The sequence below is a fragment of the Carlito syrichta genome, unplaced genomic scaffold, assembly GCF_000164805.1.
Source record: "Carlito syrichta isolate Samal-C Ts95f unplaced genomic scaffold, Tarsius_syrichta-2.0.1 Scaffold314285, whole genome shotgun sequence".
NCBI classification, from domain to species: domain Eukaryota; kingdom Metazoa; phylum Chordata; class Mammalia; order Primates; family Tarsiidae; genus Carlito; species Carlito syrichta.
The window spans coordinates 189,520-200,053 of NW_007258381.1; the positions used below are offsets into that span (position 1 = coordinate 189,520).

General features: G+C 36.0%; 1 protein-coding gene across 8 annotated transcripts in view; it reads left to right on the top strand.

Moving 5' to 3' along the window:
- The window catches only part of MLIP (muscular LMNA interacting protein), a 144,422-nt gene extending 138,881 nt beyond the window's left edge, over positions 1–5,541 (top strand). For all 8 annotated transcript variants that reach the window (XM_008071290.1, XM_008071293.1, XM_008071294.1 and 5 more), the window contains one exon: positions 5,219–5,541. In XM_008071290.1, the coding sequence (XP_008069481.1) occupies positions 5,219–5,224 (6 nt within the window). In that variant the 3' untranslated portion in view covers positions 5,225–5,541. The remainder of the gene's footprint in view (positions 1–5,218) is intronic.
- Positions 5,542–10,534: the final 4,993 nt, after the last annotated feature.

The following is a 10,534-nucleotide window of genomic DNA, read 5'->3' on the forward strand; positions in this document are numbered from 1 at the left end:
TACAGCAGGGATTACAGGCTGAGCCACAGAACCAAGCTCAGCAAATGCTTTCAAGTACTAAAAAACTTGCAGACAAATTTCTGTCCAATGTTATAAAGGAATAACATGTGCTTGAACTTGTGGTACATTAGTTGTGAGAGATCTATTCTATGTTGAGAGTCACTGTAATGTCCTTGGTAAAACCTCATACTTTCTCTTTTTTTCGACATTCGACACATTTTGAAAATTGCTTAGGCTGAGGCTGACACAGCATGTGATGCAAGCTGAGTCTGGGGGCTTAGTACATTCCAAAAACATGTTTTATTTGTACTTGATGTGACCCTTAAAATACTTGGCCGCTGATGAAACCCCCTGATGCAAGCAGATGTAATCCCTAAATAATCAATTTGACCATTGTGTCAGCTGACTGATCAAATTTCAAAGGTCCATTTCATATATCTTCACAGTTCACACCAATGCAGTAATTTCCAAGTAAGTGAATATTTAACACCACACACATTGGGAGATCATACTCCCTGTCTGAGAGAAATGATTCTGAGTTGAGTAACTTAGAAGAAAATTAAATTCTAGTTGCATCAACTACTTTTGATTGTGTTTATCCTACCTTGTGAATTCAGCAACTCTTTTATCCACAATCACTCTACAACTCACTGCTCTTTCAGCAAGTTTAATTGTAGAAGTCATACTGGGGAGTGAGAGGTAACTGGACTTGCAACTCCTGCTAAGTGTTGCCCTGGAACTACTGTATCTTATTTTCAAATTGAGGGTCAACTGATTTCCAAAAACACAGTTAAATGCAATGTGTTCTAATCTTTCAGATCCTCTTATTAACACAACTTGAAAGCTAATCATTTACTTACTTCCCCCAAAATATGCACACACAAAAGAGTTTTCTTTCTTTGCTACCCTTGGCAAATTCTTCCTCTGTTTTCTTATTCTGTCCCTTTGCAGATTTTTGATAAATATGTAAGGGTTGGCAAGATAACAATTCTGCTAGCAAGGTGACCTTGATTGATTTGCTACTTTGGTGATATATGTTTTTTGTGTTCATGTTATTTTGAATTTTAGAATGTTCACTGATATTTAGGGTTCTAATCTTAGCATCCCATTCCTCTGATTTTATTCTCCAGACGAGAACATAGAAAAGAGAAAATAAGTGATTTGTCCATAGAAGACACTGGTTTGATTCAAGGGTAAAAATAAAATTATCAGGAAGAATAGACTATTCTATTCTCTTCAGACAATTTTTCAAAAGCATTATTTCTCAAAATCAAACTTCAATAAGTTTTGGATTGCTGAGAGTTCAGAGTTGTAATATCAGACAACAACTTGGAACCTGAATATTATTATTTGTTGGTTAAAAGAAGATTTACAAGCTTTGAGAGACAACTGGCTACAGGGCCAGTATAAATTTGTCTTATAAAAATAAAGACATCTAATACAGGCACCTGAGTGGATAGGCATCTTGTCTAGGCTACCAAATGGTAAAGGAAATCATGAAGGGAAGACATCCTAGCCCCAGACTTGACAGTGATTGACTCATCAAAATAACTTTCCTGTGTTGTAAGACTTGAGGAAATGTAATTGAAAAAAAAAAAACCAACAACAAAACTTTCTGTCAACCCAGAAGTTTTCTTTGCAAGGGTGGTAGAAAAAGAAAACTCTTTTCTTTCTAATTGAATAATCATTAAACCAAAATGTGATGTGCGTGAGAGACAATCTTCTAAGAAATTACGAAGACAGGAAGAATTCTTTTCTTCATACAGTCAAGTAGATACAACCCATTATAGACATGTTCTCAAGATAAACAATAATTAGATTTATCCTTAAGTAAGACAAATTGACAGCACCATTTATTATACACAGTTCATCCTAAATTCACCTGGAAATTGGGGTGAAAATCTGTATCTGGCTTTACACAAAGGAGAGATAAACTTCTTCTATTTTTAGGACAAAGGGTGGACTTATATCTTAGAGCCAGGCTTCAGCTAAAGTTGGAGTCTTACTCTCCCTGGAAAGTAAGCAACTGGGACGCTATCTTTCTTTGTTGTTTACATTCAAAAAGAGATGGTCCTCAAGTCCTTGAGAAAGACTTTCATGGATCTGACAAAAGGCCTACTTAGTTTTCAAAAGTATTTATATGCATTTCAAAGAGAGAAGAATGTACTTACAATGACAAGTTTTCTAAAATAAATGCTCTAAGGGAAAAAAAGGCGCGGGTGTGGAAGGGAGGAAAATCTCTTCCTTTGTGTTCAAGGGAGGAAAATCTCTTCCCTTGTGTTCCCTTCCATTTGCTCTTACACTTGTTTGGCAAGTATGAGAACTAAAACCTGATAGAATCTGACTCTGAAGTAGCCAATAAAAAGAAACGGGACTCATTTATTTTTCTTTTCTAGGAACTCAGTTAAATCTACTGTAAAAGAGGTAGAGGTTTGACAATGTTGGAGTCTCCTCTTTGAAGTCATCTCAATAGATTAAAGTTTGTGTTGTCGTGAGTCAGCGTAAAGCAGAACAAAAGTCAGGAACTAGGAGGATGTAGTACTTTTCTATGTGGTGGCTTGTGAAAACAAATTCTAGTTTTTTTCTGGAATACATTATACCTATATTCTTTATGTGTCACATTATCTTTATAAGACATTAATTACTGAAAGTTTTATAGCTTCTGGCTTATGGATAATAAACTCATACCAGATCTTGTTTTTTTTACACCAAAGTTAATAGTTACATAAATGTACACAATATTTAAAATATTTCAAAAAATGAATATGCAGCATTTAATAGTATCACGATATTCATTTTCTGGAAGTGATTTTTCTGGATACATTGTCGGGTTTTATATTTACAAGAATATATGTAGATAATTTTACTTTCATTTTGCGAGAAAGGGCATGAATGCTTTGTTTTACATTAAAAGGGAATGAAAAACCAATTTACACATTCATTTAAAAAATGCTCTCTGTAAAACTGGCTTAAAGTTTCACAAGACTACATCATTTATTACCCAAAGTGCACTATAAATTAAAAAAAAAACAACTTTGCACTATTCCAGAATTTTGATTTTCAAAGTGCAAGTTCTTACTTATGTGTTCTTATACGTATGTTGTTCAGTTGGCAATACAATAAAATACGGAACTTAACTGCCAGGGTGCTAGTCTGAAAATAGGATTTATTTATTTACTTAATAATCTTCATCATTCTTGAATGTCCAACTTTGTTTTTCCTATCACCTAGTTATCTAGCTCTTTATCTAATAATAAGATTGGCAAAGAAAAGTAAAGACTTTTCAAAGTGTCTAAAGTGATGGCTCTAGCTGTCATAGCATAACTCGTCATTTCCAACCAGCTGCTAGATTGTGGTGCCAAACACTTCTTTGATCTGCCAATGGTTTTAGAAGACCTGAGAAATAGTACAGAACTTGCCAGCATGGTGTCAGAGGATGAACTACCTATTCCTCTTCAATCTGATTTAATTATTCATACCTCTATAAAAATTTACATTTGAAAGGGAATTTATAGACCATTTAGACCACTGTATTATTTGATGTTATAATCTTGTCTACAACATATATGCTTAAATGTCTTCTGTTTAAACTCTCCCAGTGGCAGAGGATTTACCATCTCCCAAATCAGATTCAGTGGCTTTAGTATGACTAAGACAACTAAGAAATGACTAGATAAACAGCAAAAAACAAATAGAAAACATTAACTAAACTGAGTTTCAATTAGGAGCACTATAGCCTTGGATGTGATGCTTATCCTTGAGCCTCAATTTCATTCTCTATAAAATGGGATCAGAGGATTAAGGTAAAGGTCTACCTTAATGTATGTAAAGTGCCTAGCTTAGAAACACATGGCATTTAATAAGTGTCATCCAAATGATGATAATTTATTTAAATGTCAAGTAATATTAACACTAAATGTTAGTACTATCAATGGTAGTTTTTATTTGTTAGAAAAATTAAGGAAGAGAGGTAATTGAGTCATTTCCTTTCTTCATTCTACAGCTTTGAGGATTTTCAGATGATGAAAGTTATGGCTTATTTCTAATTTTATAACTGTTGATTTTCTATGGCCAGAGCGAATTACAGCAATAATGGAGCTACCCGCTTGTCTTAGTGCTTTTTCTGTCTCCTCCTTTTAGTCTAACAAATGCACTTCCCCCTAATGATGCAGAATATATCCATGTGTCGCAATCCTGCTTAGCTGCTTGGCTATGCACATTGGTCTCTTGCACACCGAAGCCAGCTCTGAGCCATAGCTCCCAGCTTGAAGGCAGCTTTAAGATGTCACTGCTTCACTTCATGATCAGGGCCAGAACAAAGCCGAGTTGTCTACTGAAAAGCAACTGACCTTTGTTCTACACCAGTCATTTAAGAATGGTCTCTTATCAGTTATGAATAGGCACCTGGAAATAGAAAGTTCTGGCCATTTCCTCCATTGGTGTCATCCCATCAAATTGTTCTATCAGGATCATGCTTTAGAACTAAATTTATCTTCTTTCCTCACCTCTGATGCTTTCCTTTATACTCCCTTTTGTAAAATCTGCTTTCACAGTTGCTAATACCCACCTCCACTCAGTTAATTTATCTTATCTGTTCCAGACAACCTAACCCTATCACATAGGAACACACACAGAGTTAATGGATAAAGAAATTATTGGAATAACTCCTCTACCACATAGCAACATTATAAAGCCAAGATAGTTTATATATGAAGGAAAATCAAGAGGTCTCTGTCTTTCGTAATATTCCATTTTGCAAAAGCTGGGATGTAATCCAATCCCTATTGACTTTACCTCCTTGTTTTCGATGATATGTTTTAAGGAATGATGCAGTCAGGGCTAAAGTGAAGGTAGTAGATGGGTGAGAAGTGAGGGTGTAACATAGGGCTGTTTCTTAAGACTGCACCCACTCCTCAAAACCATCATGGCTCCTTAGAGGAGGCCAGAACTGCTCTGCTGAGCTGTCAAGAGATCAGAGTCTGATATAATGGTATTGCTGTGTCTTTATTATGCTGTTACTTGTAAAACAGAAAAGTAGCTACTGAGGAGATTAAAAACAAACTGTTCCTGTTACAGTACAAACCATTTTTCATCTGATACTCTATGCCCAAATTTTCATGCATAATTATTATTCTATGCATATTATTCTATGCATGATTTTCAGTGTTTTTTTCTGAATTTATTCATCTCAATCAACCTATTTTCTCTTATTTTGCAGCAATGAAGTTGGAACAGAAGCTGAAAACACAGGCTGCTAAAGTTTTTTGGAATGCTGGTGCTAACCACTTGCTAGATTTAACTTCTATTTTTTCAGATTGAGCACTCCCTTTATGAACTGCAGTGCAGCAGCAAAATTTAAAAAAAAGTTTGCTGCAGTAATATAGCATCACAGTATTCTACTAACATCAGGCATAGGAGAGATTTACCTACAGCTTCTTGCACCACCGTTCAAGCCTTTAATGCCATTTATTAAGTTGACTGCAATACTAACATGCCCCTATATTTAGCAGCCAAATAAAGAAGAATCATGGGTAAATAGAAGAGTGACTGTGACTATTCTTCAACACTAGTTTTATTTAATGCATACATTACTAACTGAATCAGGTTTTATTTCTGTATTGTTTCACCTTTTTACATGTAAAGAAAAACAGAAAAAGACAATAACTTAAAAAAAAAAGGAAAAAAGAATTCCTGCCTGCTTCTAGAGGATGCTGATATTCCGAAATTCACTGAGGAGATTTTGAACACGAGAAAGTTGGTATTTTGCATAATACATACCATTTTCCTGTTTTGTGGGGGGATTCTACGCTGCTGGGACAGACTGTATGCCAGTGAGCTCAGGACAGCAGTGATGGTGAGCATTGTGTTACTGTAGTATTGGGGATGCCACGTGATTCTTGTGAGGGCTACTTCAGAGCCAGTTCATGTGCATAGTTTCAGGAGCAGTAGGACCATAGAACAAACCAAAACTGTGAATGACAGTCCTGGGAACCCTCCAGAGGCTCATGGTGTGTTCACCATATTGTTTATGTTCCGTTTGTTTCCCAGTTGTCATTTCTCAGAGTCTGTCCTAGCCTCCTGTAAGTGGTTTCCTTCTTCTGCTGATCTGGGAAACCTAGGACCACACACATTAGGGAAGAATCCACAGCGGTTCTTGATAGTGAACTCCTGGTGGCAAAGGAGCCTTAGTAAAGCCTGCTTAACTTGCCCTTGAATCCAGCCCATATGCCCTCTGGAGCCAGCTCTGAGCCACAGCTCCCTCCAACCACTGCTTCGTCACCCCATCCCAGGGAAAAGAGGGGAGAGTTACTTCTCTACTTTGAAGGGCAACAAGTCTCCTTTATTCTCTAGCAGTTACTTTAGAATGCGCCATTATCAGCCATCAGTTGGCAACTGTAAATAAAAAGTTATCATCTCCTCTGTTGGTGTTAGAGTAGCCAGCAGAGCCTCAGAGACGCTCTCTCCTCATCTTTCTTCCCCCAGACAATATCTACTTCTCCATCAACCTGTTAAGTCATGTAAATCACTACTTTATTTTATTTTTTAAATTTAATTTAATTTTAGTTTTCTGAGCTGGGGTTGCGCTCTGTCACACAGGCTGGAGTGTGGTACGATCACAGCTCACCATAGCCGCAGCCTCCTGGTCTCAGGCACTCCTTCCGCCTCAACCTCTTGAGTAGCTGGGACTATGCCACCATGCCCAGCTAGTTTTTTTAATTTTTATTTTTTGTGCATTTGTGTGTGTATGTGTGTGGAGAAGAGGTCCTGCTATGTTTTCCAGGCTGCTCTCGAACTCCTGGGCTCAAGCAATCCTCCCACCTTGGCCTCCCAAAGTGCTGGGATTACAGGTGTGAGCCACTGCACCGGACCTACTTTAGATTACTAATAATGATCTCTAGCATTCACTGTGTTCCTGTTATAAGCCAGGCACCACACCAAATGCTCTACATGAAACTCGCTTAACCCTCATGATGAGTCTGTGAAGTTGGTAATATTATTATTCATATTTTATGTTTGTGAGTAGAGGCTCCTCCAAACGGCAAATCAAGCTAGTAAGTGGTAGAGTCAGAATTAACATCTAAAGCAACCTGATTCTAAGACCAAGCTGTTTGCTCAATCATTTATTCAGTCATTCATGAATTCATAATTTTGGACCTGTGTGAAAGGCTGACTTGATCACACTCCCGGCTCACGGCAGATTGCCATCCTACATTTGGGCAAGCCCCCTCTTGTATATACTTATTGATTCAAGATTGATTACTGTTTATAACAATTTCTATCTTCCCATCCTCTGTTGGAGGCACACATTCTTACATGTTTAATGTATATTTTTGTTCATATATGTTTTGAAGGTGTGCAGTGTTTTGTCTGCATATGTGTTTAATAAATGTGAATTGTATTGCTTATATTCTGTTTCTTGTTTTCCCCACTCAGCACTGTCATTTAAACTCCGTGCACATTGCTCTGTAGATGTCCAGTGGATTGTTTCCTCACAGCTGCATGGCGGGGTCCTATCACATTTTACCCACCCACCTACCTACCAACACAGCCCACCTTGACCTTGTCTCTTCAGGATGCCTTCCTATACCAGCTGCTGAGACGCACATTCCTGCATGTGCCCTCTTGTGGACCTTTGTGATAATTTCCCTGGAGTACATACCTAGGACTGAAATTGTTTAATCCTAAAGTTTGCATGTACCTAATTTGACTAAATTTGACTAAATCTTCCCAGATTCCTCTCTAGAATGGATGGACCCGTTTTTATCCCTACCAGCAATGTTCTTATATCTGAGTCCCTCTCCACCTTTGAAGTTCTGACTTTTTGAAACATTAGACTATACTGTCACTGAAGGCAACTCTTAAGATGGGAAGGTTGTTTGAACATGGTATGGTGTCTTATTCATCCTAAGTTCATTCTAAATTTTCCAATTCTCAAAGACTGTTAAACCTTTTAACCCATTGCAGTTGTCAGTCAACTATTATTGTCTTCATTTTTTAGTAACCTAAATAACAAACAGAAAGAGATTCCTAAAATAAAAAGATATTTATTTGGGAGTGGAGCATTGCGATGGATATACACATGCCACAGTAAACTATGTGCATATTAGGGAAGTAAAGAAAGACAAAGGTTTTAAGGGAAAAAAAATGAGAAGGATTACATAACTGTTTTGAAATAATTATCCTTGGCTATAAAGATCAATAACAAAGGTAACACCAATTTAAGGCTGAACAGGCAGTTACTGGGCAGATGTCCTTGCAGAAGTATTTTTTGTGCAAGTTTGCCATGGCCTTTGTGCAAGGTTGTGGTTTTTGCAGAGTTTTTTGTTTTGTGATAGTTTTTTTTAAGACATACAAGCATGAGAATGCTACTTTCAGGGCTTTTCTTGGCTCTATTTGTCAGAGATTTTTTCTTTTTCTTTTTTTCTTTTTAACATTAGTAACTCCATTTTGATTCTGACAACTTTCACACATTGCTGAAAGACTTGAGTCTGAAGGGTTATTTGATTGAGGTCATCAAATTGGTGAATGACAAACTTAGCACAAGGTCTTTTGATTCCCCTACATTATTATTTCCACAAAAATAAGCTGCAATTGAACATCGTAGTCTAATTTATCTGCTCAGTTTCTCAGTAAAGATCAGAGTGTTAAGAGCATAAGTATCGAAGGGGAAAGTGTTGGTTGTGGGGAGAGCTTGGAACGTGGAGACCTGACTGCTCTTTCAGATGGTAGACATAGCCCTCAGTGTGCTATGGAGGTTGGGACCGTAGTGTATATTTCTGAATAGGTAGGAGATGTGAACAGATGATATAAAATAGATAGATATTGAAGCACCTTTGTTTGGTTTTCCCCAGAAACTGACACAAAGACAAGGATTTAGTATAAGTAGTTTATTTGGAAGGTGATCACCAGAAACACTGATAAGTGAAGAAGTAAGCTAGAGAAGAAAAGGAATCAGTAAATAATTCATCATAAAGCCAGTTACTAAAATGGGCAACTGGAACTTATTCCTACTGAGAAATTCAAAGGCACAAGGTTGAAAAGTCCTGAGAATTAATTTAGAGGAAAGGAAACTGGGGTACTTATTCTAAATATGACAAGAAAGGGATTGGCAGTAGTGGGAAACTGTCAGGGGAAGGGGGGGTGGGATTGGCAGTTGAGGGAACCTGCTGGGGAGGGAGGGCTCACCTCATCAACAAGGGTACCTGCATAATCAACGTTTGTATACCTAACCCTGAATTGTATCCCTATCTTTATAATAAAAAAACTTGATCATCTATTAGCCTTTATATTGCTGTGACTGTAACATCCCTCCTTGTAAAGCTGTTTTGTTTTTTTTTTTGACTTTTCATTATGCATTCCTAATGGTACCCATTATTTTCTTGTGAAATTTTTATTTGGGGAAAATGGGAAGTCTATTGAATATCATTCTTTATAGTCACTGAAGTACAGAAAGCAAGCGCTAATTGAAAGCTTAAGTAAAAATAGAATATTTTCAGAATTTACCTATTGGGCAAGCAGAAATTTCAGCAATTAGGACAAGAATCAAAAATCTTTCTTTAATGAGAACTGCTGTAGATTTCCACATTTGAAATCTTTATCAACTGGGAATTAAATCAACACTTTGAGAAGATAAATTGATTTCTTGATTTATAAGAGGGAAAGATTGTTTTGCTTAGAGTCTACTCAGAGGCCTTAGAATAATCAACTAATAATTAGAAAATATTTCCAAACTTGTTTAAAGTATATATTACATTTAAGGGACTTGTATGTTGTAAAATTAAATATTATATTTCCCTTGTGCTTTAGAATGTATTATTCTCAATTCGTTTGGCCAGAAATAGATTTTTTAATTTATACTTTAACATACAAAGTTAAATTTCTTCTTATAAAAGTTCTCTAATGGATTTATATGCAACTGCTCAGCATCACTCAAGTACCTGAGTCTTTTTTTTTTTAACTGAAAACTCCAAGGGTAAATTCAAAAAATGAAATTATGGAACAAGAAGAAGCTTTTAAAATATTTTTTAAAAAGAAAAGAGAAACAAAATTTTCCAATGGGCCACAGACTGTGACTCAAAATTATTGAACAGAATATCTAAAATAAAAACAATAGAAGACTCAACTAAAAAAAAAAAAAAAAAAAAAAAAAACCTGTGCAATATTTAGCCAAGAGCATGATCTGTGGACATACTTACAGAAATGGAAAAAGATTCAGATAATTATGTCAATGTGACTGAAAAATATTTTTCACATAGCTTAGAATGTCTTTTCAAATTTGAGCTGAATTAAATCGCTCAAGAGAGTAGAAATTCTAGAGATTTTTGCCAACTCTTGGGTCACAGTTCAGAGTTGTTATTGCTGTTGTTGTTTTTAAATCAGTACTAGTTTGGGTTAAAGAAATAACCAAAATTGTGAAAAAATTAAAGTTAGCAACTTACATCTCTTTTCTGTTGAACAAATTTATATAATTTGTTCAAATTAAATTTTATATAAATTTTAAAATTTATATAATTTTATTTGAGTCATTTAAGAT